This window comes from Chamaea fasciata, unplaced genomic scaffold (assembly GCF_029207755.1).
Source record: "Chamaea fasciata isolate MVZ Bird 193981 ecotype frontalis unplaced genomic scaffold, bChaFas1.0.hap1 SCAF_2, whole genome shotgun sequence".
Lineage (NCBI taxonomy): Eukaryota > Metazoa > Chordata > Aves > Passeriformes > Sylviidae > Chamaea > Chamaea fasciata.
In genome coordinates this window covers 43,779,211-43,796,865 of record NW_027094087.1, presented here as the reverse complement: position 1 = coordinate 43,796,865, position 17,655 = coordinate 43,779,211, and the positions used below count along the sequence as shown (strand labels likewise).

Here is a 17,655-nt window from a genome sequence, read left to right as displayed (position 1 = left end):
TTACACAGATGACAAGGATGTTCCCATTCCTTTGCCTAAAAGAACACAGAGGTTTCATGTTTTATGAACCAGAATTTTTGTATAAAAACAAAATAGAGTAGGTACTCTCAAGTACCTAAGCACATTGTACATGACACAACCCACTAATGCTTTGAACATTTCTACAGTTCTAGGAAGCTTTCAGCCCTCACATCAGGAAGGAAAGCAGCAGCACTGTCCCCTGCCCCAAGACAGGGTGGCAGTCAGAAATGGCCCTCACCAAGTGCCACACACCACCTCTCCAGGAAATGCCACATTTCAGAGAAAGCAAAACTCAGATCATGTTCATGTCTCATTCATACTCACATTGCTGGAATTCAAAGAAGTTGAGTAAGAAACCAAAGCTGAGTTTGATCTTCTCATTTTTTATTTGCTTTTTGTGAGTGTCTGCAGAAATTGCTCTGCTCAGAAGTGTTTCCAGGACTGGCACTGACACTTGTTTGCCCAGGTAAAACCATGCTTCATGAGGGGAGCAGCAGAGTCCAGGCACTCATGCCATAGCTCTTCCTAGCTATGACAAACAAGAGGGCTACTTTATGGCTCCTTGCCAGCAGCCACCTCTTCACATCCTCCTGCCAGCAACAGAGGAAATGGCTGATACTGTCCTTGAAGGATTTTTCCAAGAATTGTTATCTTCGAAGATTTTCTTCTTTTAATTTCACGCACCAAGCAAAACAAAACAAAACAAAAAAAAAAAAAAAAAACAACAACAAATAAAGCGGGGCGGGAGTGGGAAGCACACTGGAGATAGAAAAACATGTTATGAAACAATCAGTAGAAGTGCTGCAGTACCTCACCAGTACCTGGGACACAATACAGAGAGTTAACTGCATCATTCCCTACTCAAATTATGCACTTGCAAATGTGTCATGCATGACTGCTGTATCAGTAGCTTTACTCCATAAAGATAACCAGTTCTTGGGTGAGGAAACAATTTTTCAGATATATGTATTTGGAAACACCAACACACCAATTTCCTGAAAACAAAACTCGCCAGACTAAACCCTTTTAAATACAAACCTCTTCCACATCCACCATGAGTACAGGAATTGCTGGGTGAAAAGCTTTGAGCCAGGCTATGTGGGAAGTTGTAACAGGTGTCAGAAGCTCAGAAGGCCTCATCAGAAAGTACATATTAAACCTGCCCCTTTTAAACTCTGCTAGTTGTTCAGAGTGGACACAGTCAGTCTTTTCTGTCCTGTTTCCCTGTGTTAGACACAAACACTAGCCTGAGTTTCAAAGCACATGCCCCATCACATGGTGGTCCCAAGTGCTGTGGCTCATGTGCCGAGGCTTCTGGGTTTCAACGCTTCAAATCCAAAAGCTGTCAGAGGAAAGCTTTATTTCTCACTTGAGAAATGGGAAATTGCCACACATAACTCAGCCCCTGGGACAGCAGGCCACACTCACAACCCTCATGAGATACACAAACCCTGTGGTTTAGTTCTAACCCTAAACAAAGGGTACTTCAAATGTCAATGCTTCCAAAACATCATCAACCTTTGGCATTATAATCCAGAGACTCGTTTCACCTATGATGGCCAAACACCCTCTTACATCTCAGTAACCTAACCTCCCACTCCACTTACTCTACAACACACTCAGTCCTGCAGATAATGTGTATTATATAATGCACAACATGAGTGCAATGAACTGAAAAGTGGATGTAAAAAAAAAAATGGAAACTAAAATATTGACTGCTGTTCCTAACGGTAACAGACAAAATGGGAAAGTGGAACAGAAAAAATCCTCTGATATAACAAAAAAAAGTCAGCAAAAATGGGTATGGGATGATCTCCTACCACTACTCATGCCTTTTTCTCTTCCATCTCACACACCACCTCCTTGTGAGACTGCAATGTTTATGGACCACCTCTCCTGTTTTCCCCACCAATTTATACAGCCTCTCATGGGACAGAGTCATAGATACTAAGAAAACAAATTTCCTGCACTGTAGAGTCCCACTGTGAGAACTTTAAAGGTAATTAATATTGTACACAGTGAAGTTATTTCACAACCACAACCTTTTGTTCAATAAAAATCAACTGTTGTAATTGATGCTTAGTTCCCTAATTACAAAAAGCTGCATTATTCTCATTGACTGAACACAGTCACAGCTGAAAAAGATGACTAACAAAGTAAATTTATTTTCTTAAAATTGCATGAATTTTTCACTGTTTCTCACACTGAACTATATTTTCTATGTAATTTTCTTACTGCTGCTGTCTAACTTTCTTAGTGTCTTAAGGCCACAACTTCACCTGGGAATTGTTCAAAACTTGATCTGACAGCAAGGAGATGCAGAGCACATGTTGGCATAACTGGAGAAGTTAAGAAAACCACCAGGACTGGAGTGCACGGCTATGTGTGGACAGAGTGGTGTAGTCCCCACACTACATTTCTCAGGTAATCTCTGCCAGAGCTCACAGGGATGCCCTCAACAGCCAGGGTGCCACCACACACCCTCTTAAGAAGGAGAGAGAGGGCAGGTTTCTTGGACGCATCACTACCTGAATGCTGTGTGTCTGTGTAGAACAGAGGATCATATTTTGTCCTGCACAGCATATAATTCCTTGACATCAACCTTATTCGACTCCAGCTACTGACAGTTCTGCCAAAGGAAAAAAAAAAAAAAACCCAACCCGATTTGCCCTGAACTCCTAATTATTATAAAATTGCATATCTTTATTTTTTCAGAACTAAGGTATTTTATTGCATTTTGCATCACCATTCAAATTTAGGAATAAATGCATACATTGAACCATGATGCAGACCTGACTGCAATCTCTGCAGTTTACAACGTTCAATCTGAACACATGAACCACTCAAAAAACATTATTGCTGATGATGGAATAGCTCCATCTTCTGGAATAAGTTATTTTCTTGACAACTGTCTTTGTATTTCCAACATGGATCTATATGTAAAAATATTTCTTTCAAAACCCAACTTGGATATTTTTACTGATGGCAGATGAATCTTGAGTAAAAAATTGAAAGAATTTACAACAATAATGTGGTTTCTGATAAAATTTAAGAAGCATTCTTTCCTTCTGGTGCTGAAAATGCCTACAGATTGTTCAACATGCCATACTGAAGACTGACCTTATGATTTAAGAAACAGCTGTAATCTGATTTTGAGATCAAGAATTTAAAACTCTTGCTTAAGACAAAACAGTCAACACATACACTTAACTTTCAGTTTCACATTAAAGGTTTGCAGTTTTACAAAAGTATGTTCATGATTTAACACTCTTATAATCAGGGAGCCATTGAAGCCTCTGCTGAAGTCGTTGAAGTCTGAACTATAGAGAAAGGGCTGCAAGTGATCCTTACTGCTATTTATCAAAATACTTAAAAGTTATGTTCAAACAAAATATTTCAAATTTCATTTTTTGCACGAAATTAGTAATGATCCCCATATGTAAATTTAACTTATGGTTAAATTGGGAGTTAAAAAAGCTGGAGAGACCAGAACAGAACAATGACTACAATTCCTGATTTCATCCCTTTTATGTATAATGGGCATATTCTATAGCTGCTGTTTGAAAAAAACAAGTGTTAATGAACAAAGTTTTTAAATATTCACCACAAAGGGAAAGGTGCATTGCTGTTGGTGATCTACTCACTGGTGCTGTGTTGTATTTCTTGATTTCACAGGAAGGGTAATGCCACCAAAAAGAAATGAAAAATTAAACATGTACATTTCCATCTCCATTTGAAATAGCGATATATCTAAAATCAATACATACTCACAGACACACCAGAATAGCAGAAATTTAAATAAACTTGTTTAACAAAACAAAGCAACTGAAGCTTTATTTATCTATATAGAAAGATGTATCCTTATGTGCATTCTTTTAAGCTAAGAAAAATGAAAAAGCCATGCAGCCCTTGCAAGAAATAAATCCTCAGGTGGTAATATATATACATAGAAAATTTCTCCTTTAGTAGATGATTCCTCTCAACAGATAATTAATGCCATTTAGGAGAGATTTAAGCTTATGAGTACTTTATAGTAGAATATTCTACTACATTTTTTTCAGTACAATAGCAAAACCATTGCTTGAACCACCATATTGGTTTCATCAGTTAAATAAGAACAAGTAACAAAACTTGAGCAATTAAACATGTATCTGGAAATCAGACTACTTAAGTAAAGTAAGCACAAGGAAAGGATTTAGAGAAAATGAAAGGATTTTTCTTCAAGAAAAATTATCTTTCGACTCGTTGCAACTTCACATCTCATATGGCTTTTGAATGGAGGCATTAGTTAAAAGAATCTTCCCACCCATAGTCAAGTATTGACTGTATTTAAATACAGCAATGCAAGGACAAACAGAAGTCAAAAATTTAGCATACCATATTACTTCACGTAATATGGCATAGAACCCTCTTCTATAAGGCTACAGAGGAGAAATTTACATTAATATGAGGTACTGGCATTTATGATTGGAAAAGTAAATATGAAAAAAGGATTATACGGCATTGTCATCAGACACCTCTTTTTTTTCCTTTTTCTTTTCCCTTTTTTTTTTTGAGGGGCTTTTGGTTTTAGTCTTCTTTTTTACAAAATACGTGTCTGGATGACCACATGCTCTAAGCTTATATTCATTTATTTTTACAGATATATTTTATTTTAGGGGCAATTGAGAGAGAGTCACAAGTAACGAAAGGACACTAAGGTTTTAATAAGGGCAACAAAAAAATGTTTTCACCAGAATAGATTCACATTACAGTACACCAATATTGACAGCATTCTCTTTCGTCTATTTTTGGTACATAAGATGGAATCTCTCTACATAACCTTATAAGGCTTCAGTAACTAAAAAGTAAAAAACCTATTAGTTTACAATTCATTTAAAAATTCTGAAAGACACAGCAAGTTCTAAATTTTAGTAGTGCTACCCATACACAAGCATCCGGTTTAAGAAGCCATTAAAAGAGCCTCCTCCAAAGGAGCTTCCAACAGCAGGGTTGTGCAACATGGATGTATTTTACTACAGGGGGAAAAAAATTACACATGGCACATTCTCATTCATATTTTGCAATGTAAAAAGTTACAAACATACCTAATCAAATAAATAATAAAAAAAGAATCTGAAATGTGTTTGTTATGTATCCTAAAACCACTACGCAGAATAATGGAGACTTCCACTCACGAACTATTTACATGGTAATACCCGGGTGAGGGTACACACTGCTACAAAACTCATAAAACAAAGGGTAAACTTGAAATGTTTTCCATAGTAAAGGTCTAGCAGCATGACTATATCTAATGCTGTTTCTTTCCTTGACAGTTTTTGGAAGTTTGTTTCAATCTATGTCTTCATCCAGTTCATAATTGTCTTTATCATAAATATCTTTTACTAAAAGAACCCGTACGAGCATATTTTCCAAAGTGTTGCGGTCCAGAGAAGTGGCAGTGTACCAGATGGGACTCTCCGCCGACACGGAGCACTCCGGCTGCAGGTAGAACATGTCTGTCCTCTGATTCAGATTCTGTGGGCTACAACGAGGAAAACACAGGGGGTTAGAAACACAGCCTCACAGGACAAAACAGTTTGCCAGCAGTTCCGAAATCTTGCACAAACAAAATTCTAACTGTACCTAGGCAAGTTACAAAAAAAAAAAAACCCAAACCAACCAAAGTGAAAAGAATAATGTGGAGAAATGCAGCCTTGTTGATAGAAGGAGCCATGCCAGGTCTGGCCCAAACCCAGCCAGTTCCACATCCTCAGAGTCCCAGAGGCCTGGGACTCAGCAAGCATGCAAGAGACCACAGACTCCTCAAAAACCTGCAGATCCAGGTCTTGCTAAACCAGGAAGTGCCTTTCATGATTTGCAAAGAGGTCCAACACTAATTATAACACCAATTAAATCAATAATTGCTCACACAATTGTTGGCTGACGTGGCTACCTCTGAATGTAGAGCCTATAGACTTGAAAAGTCAAGGATGGTAGCTCTGAGATGCACAGAAATCTAAGCAGCTAAAATCCCTCCTCCTCCTATTTTATTTAAAAGATTGGTTGTAACAAATCTTAATCCCTTAACTCCTTGCCCGCTATATTAAGGAGTTAGATGCAGCTCAGAAACATCCTCTAAGACACTAGAGAAGACTCCTTACAGGAAATTCTAGCAATTCATCCATTTAGGCAAGTCTTAGAAGAGAATTTTTAATTCCAGATGAGCAAGTGATCACTAAAGCTCTCTCCTTCACAAATATTGCAGCCTTCAGGAGCCAACTCTATTTCATGTTTCTTCAGTAAAAATAAGGATTTTTACCAGCTCACTTTCCCAGATTGCTTGATAAGCTTTCAGGTGTTGCTCTTCACCTGCTGGGGTGGTGGTTGGACTGTTTTTCTCTCATGGAAATCAGATTAAGGGCCAGATAAGAAGTATAATATGGTTGTTTAAAATAGTCTAATAATTTAAGTATTTTAACCTCCTCCCTACTTCCTTGAAACAACAGTATTCTTATAGAAGCAATCAATCACAGAATCACAGAATCAATTAGGAGACCTCCGGGATCAAGTCCAATCTGTGGCCCAACACTCCCATGTCAACCAGACCATGGCACTGAGTGCCAAGTCCAGTCTTTCCTTAAACACCTCCCGAGGCTACCACCTCCACAGGCAGCCCATTCCAATGTCTAATCATGTCTAATCACCCTTTCTGTGGAGAAATTCTTCCCTAATGTCCAATCTAAATCCCTCACGTGCAGTTTGAGACTGTAACGAGACAATAATACAGCGTTTCATAGCTGTGAATGAAAGCATCCTGAAATTTCAGCTACAGCTGTCCGCTGGTTGCCAAGTACATTTCAAACAGCTGGCATTACCTAAAATTTTACAAATATTTTTACAGTGTTAAGTATTCCACTAAAATTATTTCAACAAAATTAGAAGCAGAACAAGAAGAAACAATCTGCTGCTTTAGTTAACAATGGTGACCAACATCTGCAGGACAGCATGGCTTGAAACCAATCCTAACTGATGCTCCAAATGGGTTTAAGAGCACACTTTTCCCCAAAGAAGAGATGTTCCTCCTAAAGAAAAAAAAAAAAAACTACACGGTCTCTCCCCCAGTGACTGTGTAACTCAGTCCAAAAATCCAATTTCGACCTTTTAATAACAAATCCTTTCCAAATCATGGCAGTAGAGAAAGTGAAGGCAAAATGTCCCTGCAACAACCAGGATCAACTGAGTTTATGAAAAACAGGTGGTTGTATTAACAGACCACAAGCTACTCTTTACTTGTTTCTCTCTGTAACATCACGTGCTCATGGTTCTGCTGATGCTGTGTGCGAGCTCTTTCTTCACCTTTAAGACTAAGATGCTGTTTCATAACACACATTGAGTCTCATGCCAAATTTATTGTGTTGTATATACAAGGCGATTTTATTTCTTTGGTTTCACTTGCCCACATTTTCCTTGGCATCACACAAAATCTACATTAAAATCAGATACCTGAATGGCTGTTACAATAAAGGAAAAGTACTTTCCAAGAAATCTTGTTTTCAAGCTTCCAAAACACTTGGCTAGTAAATTATTTTTTTAAGAGTTGCCTAAGCTTTTTTTTTTTAATGTAATAATTTCTACTTCCTTCTTTCCTGCCCAATTAATTGTGGAGACTGGAAGAAAACAAGCTATTTCTGAATACTGAGTTACCACCAGTAGGAGTAGTTTTCCTACTACAAAATATTTTAAACATGCTTCCACATTCGGTACCTCAAAAGCATCTGCATTTCAGATGCCTGGTAACTTATAATGAAGCAAATCCATTGCCTTAATGCAGTTCTTAGTGAAGAGATGGGGACATCACAAACAAAACCTCCAGTGGCAAAACTCACCAGATCCCTTGCTAGCAATTGTCTGCAGCGATACTTCATATTCCCAGGTAAGAAAATTGAATTGTATTGCCATTCCCAGATGGAGCCCTTGACAATTAACACTGAATATTCCACTGCTTCCACACTTTATGCACATCTTGTCCAGATACAGAACTGGAGATTTCAATACTTTCATTCAGGTATTTTTCAGAAGATTTCAACCCATTCCCTTTGTCTGAGCACATTTCATGTTGCATCAGAACATGATCCTTTCTGGACCTGGTTTATTCCACACCCTGTCTGTATCACCCTGTATCACACTTACCTTTTAGACAGATAGCACTCAAACATTTTCACAGGGCATCTAGCCGGATCAGATGTGTTTTCAATTTGTTCAAATACTGGCACATCATCTTCATGTTTTCTTTTTCCAGTAGCAATTTTATCTTTAGGAAGAAAATCAACAACTTCTAAGCCATAATCTGAAGTTATTTTACATTTTTCAATACAATTCCCCATAAGCAGCTCACCAAGCACCACAAGGCTGTCACCACAACTGTGCAATTCTGCAAACTGGAAATGCCACCCACAGCCACAGCAAAGTCACAGCATTCACATGGAGACCACTGGACTCAAATTAACTCAGAGACCCTATGGTCCCCATGGACCACACACTCCAATTAGAGTTCTGCGAGCTGAGAGCTGCTAGAGTTTGTATGCAAAGGTAGAGCTCTGGCTCCTGGCCAGGTGCCCAGATGTCCCTCAGCAGTGCCATGCAGATGCTCCTGCAATACTGATTTTGAACTGCCATACTACCTTCATTATCAGCTCGGCACAGGGAAGACACTTGATATCGAAGACAAGCTTTGCTTTCCATTGTTAGAGGATTTTTCTTCCACTGTCTAAAAACAGTGCCAAAAGAAAGTCTTAAGTGCTGCTCCACTGTTTTCAGGCCAAAATATTTAGTGTTAAAGTAGAACAGAGTATTCAAAAGAGCAACAGGTGAATGCGATCCTAGCTGCTTAATCCTCCAAAGGTAATCTTCTTCAACTCGAGAGAATATTGATCCTTGGAAAAAAGAACAGGAGAGAAAATAAAATGGATTAACCCATGAAGTGTCAAGGTAAAACAACAACAACAACCAACCAACCAACCAACCAACCAAAAAACCCTACGAGTTTTTTTAACTGTGAAATGTAATAAAATTACCATGACAGAAGCCACTGATAAACTTATCTCTTTATATGTCCACACTCCCCAAACCCACCTGTTAAAGACACTCACTGAGAGAGTCAGTGGAAAGTATCAGTACAGGCTGATTCAGAGAGAACACATTACTGTTTAGTTACAAAGTTACAACAGCATTGTTGACAGGCAGCTCTCTCATGCTGTTTCATAGAAATTAATATTCAATGGAGTAACCTTAATTCAGTCATAAAAGGCATATTCATTTTATTCTGCTCAGGTTAAGGCCTCCAAACATTGTACCTTATTATTATTACTAATGGATATCTCACTTGGAAAGCACTCCTTGACCATAACGGGATACAGGAAGGGCCCAACATGGAGGCTCTCTGGGCTGCACTGAGAGAAGCCAATATTGAGAAGAGAAAGCAAAGGGTCTGGCAAGGACAAACCCTCACTCAAGAGAGGATTGTAAGAAAGATGGAAGAACAGTTGATTCTGCAGTTCAGCACCAGCACTGGTCTGCTGGGAAAAATTTGCTTTCTCCATGAACAGTTGATCCTTCTGAGCAGAAAACTCCCAGCAAAGAGTCCTCCTAATCCAGGTGAGAAATTCTAAAACAGATCACTTGTTAGCCCTATCTGCATATAGTTCAGTGCCTGCCTGCTTGCTTCCATCTGGGAAAAAAAATGGGGTAAAAAATAAGTTCAGCCCAGGTAAAAACTACAGGTCAAAGAGCTTTTTTTCACTTTCTCTCCTAAACATGTATAGTCAATTTTAATGTCAGTGGCAAAAACAACTCTTGTAGCCTGGATTACCCAGAAACAAGACAAATAAAAACAGGTACAGTTTTTACATTAGAAGACAGCTGTGTAATTCTTCATCAACTACTACTGCAATACATAACATACATATATATATCTTTATATGCATGCTTAAGAATACATAACTATTTAGAGATGAAAAACATACAAAAGAAAATTACCATCTGGAAGTATGCTTGGTTGCCAGCTTCGAAGGATTTTATTTAATTCCTGTTCAAACGTCTGGTAGATTGGATCAATAAATATGTTGTCTTTTCGATTACTTCTATACAAATACTACAGAAAAGAGAGAGACACAGTGTTTACAATTCCAGATTAGAACAACCCCCGTGATACAGGGTTCTTTTTTTTGTAACTGCGCAAGAATTGAACTGAAAAACAGTATCTAAAAATAAAGCTGTGCCACTTTTCCAGTACCTAAAAGGTAACAGTTACTTTCAATATAATTGCATGTTGTAAATTTCTAACTGGATATGAATCACAGTTTAATTACAACTAACATTTTTCCCTAAGATTTCCTGTGTGCAACATTGTATCAATGAACAGACAGTCATTAAAAAACCCACAAACCACAAACAGCTAATTTACCTTTTCCTCCACCTAAGCCTTCAAAAAAAACCCCAAACAAACCCGCATTTAGTAAGAGCCTACCCTTTTAAATGTGAACTCCAGACAGTAACAAGACCACCTTCAATACAAAAGCGGAGGGAAAAAACCCCACCAAAACCCATATACTTGTAGTAATAATACACAGCAGTGCAAGAAAGATGATACGATAGTGCAAGGCGCTGGCCTATTCTGCAATCTAATTATCTTACCCCTCTTGACCTTATAGACAGAAATTCTTTTGAACCTTTACCAAGAATTAATGGCTGAGGACTACTATTTGACATTATCCCCTCTAGAGACATTTCTAAGAAAGGGAGGATTGGCTCCTTAAACTTTCCACTTCAGCATCATCCTTGCAAGAACATGCCTGTTAGCGAATGTAATAGAAGTGACAGACAAAAAATGCATTTGCTTCTGGAAATGGCATCTATTTCTGTACCCAGGCTAGAAATAACATTAAACACAACACTTATTTATAATAGGTGATCACGGTTCAGTACATCCTGCCTTCCTTATCTTTGCATTTAATTTTATAATAAGGGAAAAGGAATGAACACACTTCCTACAGGTTTTCAGAAAAATTTTCATTTAGATAACTTTTAATATGATAAGTTTAACTAATTCCTCAAAGCACAATATTCCCCCACGTGTGCTTGTTTCTACATAAACCAGTTTTGATTTTACAAAGCAATTCTAAGCCAGATAATACTGCTTACTATAAAGCTCATGGCGTTCACCCCTCCATTCCCTGGCACATTTTTCCCCCATGTATTTTTCTCTGGTTTGCGTTGAACACTCACACTGAACGCTGGCAGTGAAAATGACAACTGAAAACTGGTTCAAAACCAATCCACAGACATGCCTGTGAGAACTCAACCAAAAATACTACTTCTTCCTGGTTCACAGTAAGTGCTGACTAAACCCTGGCATCCCCAGTAGAAGTCTGGATCTCTCCGGACCACCAGCACCACAGTCTACAGAATGATGAGGTTGGGTAGCAGGGCAGACTCCAACCTATCACCCAAACCTGCCAACCTTCACTCCCAAACCACAAGGCTGTGCTCCGCTGCTCTACAAACCTTACAGGGGCAGGATGAGCACAAGCCACTCCCACCTGAGATGAGCAGTACTGTAACTGCAGCGCACAGGAAGGAACTGGATGTGCCTCTGAATCCCACAACAGAGGAGAGAACAGGCTGAATCGCTGTCCACAGCGATTTTGTTTGGCCTTCAAACAAACACCTGCCAAACTCCATCAGCCTGCCCAAACAACCCCATTACCAGGCATACAAAAAACAAGGAAAAAACCCCAAACCAAATCCCAATAATTCCAATTAGTGACAAAGAACGAAGGCCACGATGCAACAAAGGAACACTACAGGCTAACACCTCCCTCTAGATCAACCCTCTCCACTAGATGCCTGTCTGATCATGCAGCAGCCTTTATTTCTAAGTGTGATACTCTTCAGGATCACTACTTCAGAGTTATCAAAACCGTTGTTGAACCACTTCTGTCTGAAGGCAGAACAATTTCACCTGCAAATGAACCTGAACAGAGAAACTGCACCATGTGACTCGGGGACCAGTTTCCTGGAATGGATTTTACAGTTCTTCACCAATAGGAAAAAGTTATTTTACAAAATAAAAAAAACCAAGAAAACAACCAACTTAGGACTTGACGACTCCTGGGCTCAAACCAGATTCTATCCATGAGGAAAAGCTCCAAACTGTGTATTTAGCCACAATGAGTGAGTGCAGTAATGCTAGTGGAAAGGTAATGTACTTTCTTACTAGCCTATGGTTCCTACATTCTCTTCCTTTGAAGAGAAACTTACTCTAAGATAGCAAAATATTAATGACCTTTGGCCCAACTTTAAATGGCATAATTTCATCTCCTCTGAGCCCCTTCCAAGTTCAACAAAACCAACACCTTCTATGCAGTAGCAGACAATTTATTCTCTTTCAGGGTTGGGGTTGTCAGATGGAAAGGACCAAGCAAGTTCTATGAGGCCATGGAGTTTTATTGTACATTGTGACAACTACATTGCATTTAGCATACCACTATCTTGCTTAAACATGTTTCTTCAGAAGGGTGGTACACCCCCAAATATTTTCCAGTAGCACACAGATGATGGATGCAGCCCCTCACAGCTCATGTTTCTGTCCCTCACTTGCTGTCTGCCTTTGTGAAATGCAAACTCATCAGAACACAGCGCATCTTCCTACCAGTCTGGCCAGCCAACACATCAGGGCTGTTCACATTCCCTGAATTAAATACTGGACACTAAGTATAAGCAGTAAAATTACAGTAAAATGACCACACGTTGCTCCACTAATGTTCCAGCATTGTGTATGCGTCTTAAGCCTCATGATAATTGTGGTTGCCACACACACTATGGTTCTGATGAGCTGAAAAAAAAGGTGTTTTATACATAACTAGCTTTCATGACTGACAAAATAGACTATGTCAAAGGTAAAAAGAGAAAGATTTTAAAAATATTATTTGAGTTCCATTTTATAAACACATACTTTCCTCTGTGTACTGTTTATCTGCTTAACATGAGTATTTTCAATTCACCAGAAAGGTACAGAGAGACAGTGTATCATGGAAGTGCAGAAGCAGAAAGCTGGCTCAATTGGAAACATGCCTTGTAGCAATATTGACTAAAAAGCCACCGACTAAAATCAATGTTTGCTTCTCAAGTTTCAACGATGAGGCAAAGGTAGCAACTAACTTTTCATTTTTGCATACTTTCAACACAGGAAAATTACTATTGTACTATTTATTTTTAAAATATTTCTATTAAAAAATTTGTTAATTGATACAAGTCCACTGCCTCAAGTATGGAAGAGTTTAAGTAGAACTGCAAACCCTGTGAGCAGCTTGCTTTCCACATCATACACATCTTCTATTGCCTTTTAACTTGAATGAAATTTTCTGTGCTCTCAGCTCTGAACACTGCTTATTTTACCTATGTTTTGCCTTATGTAGCAAAAATTAAGACAGCTCTCCCTGCTTAAAAGATACGCTGTGAAACAGCTTCTCTAGTTAGCTAGTGATAGATTTTTGCCTTCACATACATTACATCTAACCTGACTCCTTCCTATCTTAACTCTGTGTAAGAGTCAATGTAGCAGAGTTTCCTGCACTCTATCCTGCATGTCCAGTCTGCAGCACTCAGTAAAGTAGAACCTCCCCAAAAGATATTTAATTAGATTGCTTCCTCTATGTGCTAAGGAATTAGTAAAATGCTTAGAGATCATGCCTTGTTTCATTCCGTTTTTACACTGGACATCTTTAGCAAACAAAATGAAGCACAGCATTTGAGAAGACTATGTAGTTTTTGACTGGGTTAATTACTTGCTTTAACCCAGCAAGAAGCTTAAAAGCATTACAATATACCAATCTGTGTTTGAGTTTTCAGGATGGGTCTGCAAACTCATTTCCTACACAGACAGCTTTCTACAATGTGATTATATAGCAGCCTGATCACAGCCATGTATTAAGGGTAGCTCCTAGCCAGTAAATCCATGTTATCTCCACTCTTCTACTGAAATGGGTTACAGTCAAATCAGCAGCTCCATTTCCCATCTCTACAGCCTCTACTAACCTCCTGAATTCCAAGACACAGATAATAGATGCTGTCAGGTGCATAGTTCTCTCCATTAGGCCTTCGAATTTCATTGACAAAATGTGTCAACCCATAGTTTAACTCAGCTGAAGTATGTGATAATAGATCTTCCTTTAATTTCACAGACTTTACTGTAAAATAGAGAAGAAATGCTACATTATACAACAGAATTGACACATAGCAAATGTGGGATGGGGTATTTTTTGACTGGAAAGTGGGAAACTGGCTTGATGTCCTCTCCATTAACCAATGAATGAGACTAAAATATACTAAGCAGTTAAAATGTTAGGTCTGTATTAAAACAATCAAGGCTCCCACAGTAAAGTCTAAACCAAATGCAGTAACACCTGCTAACAAATTTACTGTCATTCACAGCTCAGGATGACACAGAAGCAGCCCAAGATGCTGATGTGAAGCCAGTGGTGTAGAGGGGCACCTTGAGGGGGAAGGGCAGTTTCCAAAGATCCAAGAGCACAACAGAAGGGTGCTGAGATGCATGTGGGAGCTGAAAAGCAGCAGGAGTAGCAGCAATTCCCCTTTTCCCTCACAGAACAAATGTGTACAGAGAGGAGAACTGCAGAAAGTGCAGCATGGCTCCTGGGGATCGAAGGCCACCTTGTGCCAGAGCTCCATAGGCAGGTAATGCCAGCCTCAGAGGAAGATCTTGTTACAGGACAAAGACTAGGAGGATGTCCCTCCCTTGCCATTTGAAAGCCCAGAAATGGTGTGAACTCTGAAGTGAGTTAGAATACGAGGAAAAATAGGATGCAAACAAAAGATCAAAATGGTCACAGAAAATCAGAACAGACAAGAAGGAGCTGTGCTAGCTTCCAGGAGAAGTGTGAGATTCAGCATTTTGAACCAAATAAGAAAAAAATAGGAAAAAAAAAAAAAAAAAGAGTTTGGCACCGCTGTGGTAAAATAAAGTCATGCTGGGAACATTAAGGGCATGAGAAAAATTCTAACAAAAATTCCAGCTGAGAATCACACAAGTACAGCAATTTTCCCTACCAGGTCAGAATCTGGATGCCAGATTTTTGGAAATACTTACTTGACTTCAGCTCCTCTAACTCTGGAAGCTCCTCGTCTAAATAGCGAGACTTTACCCAGTGCTTCCACGCGTTTACCCCATAGGCGTATTTGAACGGGAAGCTGCACTCGGAGTTTTCCGAGCTGTCATCGTGCGACTGGTACTCCGACACGGCTTTCCTCTTCACGCCCTGCCACGGGAACACAGAGGTTAATGCCACCAGCAGGGACACAGAACCTGGCACAGCCAACTGCAGGTGGAAGGGCACGCTGAACCTCAGGGCACCCAAAGGATTTCATCGTGTTAACGCATAGGGAGCTAAAGATGAGACAAATCTGTGTCACAGGCTCCAATGAACCCACCAATGGAAAAGCCAGCACTGGCTCCAAATTAAAGCATGCCAGCAGTGGATATGGGGATAATGTCCTGTGGAAAACAGCGAAAGCTCAGACTCCAGATTTGATACTAGAAAGACCTACTTAATATTACAAAGCTTTACTAGAAGTTGGCTGTCTCTTTTAAAGCTGCAACATCTACTGCAGTTATTGGAACAAGACCATTTCAGCTTTGTGCCAGGCATAGGAAACTATTTCTTGGTAGTGTCCAGCGAAATAAAAGACTATGGTTAATTTGTAACCAATGTCTAAACTAAGGTTGACTAAAATAAAGTCTGGGAAAATTACAAGCAATTAAAAATTTATTTTTAAACTCTTTTATAAAGGAAATGCTATAGCTCCCATTATAAACCATGGTAATGCTAATGTTTTTCCATCTTACTATCAAATTAAACCAAGACACCTTTGTTCAAAGTAGAAGGTAAAATAGCATTGCTAAGAATACAGTATTTATATACACAGTGGCATCTTTCATCAATAGTCCTGCCACTGTGAAGCAAAAACACGACCAGAATTTACAAATCACACTCCTATCAAATCCAACAGTCATCTGCAACAGACATACCACTGAAATGATTTTATTACTTGAAATGTATCAATTTATGGCATAAAGATAGGATATTAGGTATGAGTAGACAATAATATGCTGTAAATCAGCATGAGAACTAACAGGAAAAAAAAAAAACAACAACTGCATATTTTTTCCTACATAAATTTTGTGCTTTTCTTGATATTTTTAATAGCATGAAAAAATTACCTTCTTTTTGGACCGAGGCCTTGGCTGTTCCTCATATTCTTCACCAAAAACAGGAGGTAACAAAAACTCATTTTCTGTATCAAGCTCCTCAGTTGCTGAAAATACATTAACAGAAACTTATTTCGAAATGTCTTTCAAATAACACTGCTTTGAAAAAAACCCCAATTAACGATATTAGTGTGCCTTAACATAAGGTGTCCACAAAGGCACACAAATAAATACAACCAAACACTGGAATTTGTTCACAAAAGAAACAAACCTGTTTTTATATTCAAACTAAGGCAAAGCTGTCAAATTGTGAGACAAAGCTGTCAAATAGTTCATTTCTAAGTAAGTTTCAGAGGACACAATGCTCAACGTTTCAAGTATTATCTTAAGTTGCTAAGGCAGAATTCCTTGTTGTAGACTCTTACATAATGTTTTCTGCCCAGGCTGTCTTTGGTATTAAAAACTCTTAGGTATGGTGAGAATGAGCAGTTATGGCTGGAAGAAATACTAATTAACTTAGTACATGCAGCTTTGTTCATGTATTTAGATTTTTTCTATTCATGTTTTGTTATTTCTTGTAGCACATTACACTTGGCTAAAAACATTAAGATCAGAAGGCAAACTCCTTCAGTGAAACTGGTTTTAGTCTGTATCTATACAAGTAGTGGAGGTCTAGCTCATGAAGGATATTACAGATAAGTTTGATAAGCAAATGTATGGCAATACATCAAAATATTGTTGATTTAACATTTCAGGGGTACTATTGAGGACTCTATTTCAGGCAATGTTGAGGAATGAGACAACATTTGAATGGATTTACTGTTGCAAGCCCCACCTTTATTTACTTTACTGAAGATGATTCATCCCTCATTTAGCCATCAAAGAATGTTTTCACTCAAAATTGAATGCTCTTCTGATAGCCTGATTTCACCACCTTATTTCTTACGACAGCTTTCCAACGGGTGCAGATGAAATAGCACTTACATGCAGAGATTTCAGAACTCTGCCCCAGACTCCGAAGCAGTCCTCCTCCTGATACCACAAAGAGTCTTATCTCAGAAGCACTTCAGTGTAATCAATGGCTCTTATGGACTGCTGCCACTTACTGCTCCAACTTGCTTACTTCTTTTCTTTTATGGTTTTTCTAGCTCATGTACCCAGCTTCGCTTATGAAGAGGGTTAAAAACCTAGTATGCATCTGACTAATAAACATCCCAAGATTAAGGTCAGACTAAGCCCCAGGCTTTGTCTTTAAATTAGGCACAGAGCAAACTGGGCATCTACTGCAGGCATCTACAACACAGCACAAAAGAAGCCTGTCAGCTCATACAGAACCTGCCCAGGCGAGGTATGAGAGTCATGTGTCC

At 38.8% G+C, this 17,655-nt stretch overlaps 1 protein-coding gene across 3 annotated transcripts in view; it reads right to left on the bottom strand.

Moving 5' to 3' along the window:
• Window positions 1-274: 274 nt before the first annotated feature.
• ZMYM2 (zinc finger MYM-type containing 2) overlaps window positions 275-17,655 on the bottom strand; it is a 92,870-nt gene continuing 75,489 nt past the window's right edge. For 2 of the 3 annotated variants that reach the window (XM_066175835.1, XM_066175834.1), the window contains 7 exons: window positions 16,301-16,395; window positions 15,170-15,338; window positions 14,098-14,249; window positions 10,039-10,153; window positions 8,685-8,936; window positions 8,194-8,314; window positions 276-5,545 (listed from right to left, as the gene is read on the bottom strand). In XM_066175835.1, the coding sequence (XP_066031932.1) occupies window positions 5,353-5,545; window positions 8,194-8,314; window positions 8,685-8,936; window positions 10,039-10,153; window positions 14,098-14,249; window positions 15,170-15,338; window positions 16,301-16,395 (1,097 nt within the window). In that variant the 3' untranslated portion in view covers window positions 276-5,352. Of the gene's footprint in view, window positions 5,546-8,193; window positions 8,315-8,684; window positions 8,937-10,038; window positions 10,154-14,097; window positions 14,250-15,169; window positions 15,339-16,300; window positions 16,396-17,655 lie in introns of all 3 variants that reach the window. The other variant, XM_066175833.1, reaches the window with a different exon arrangement.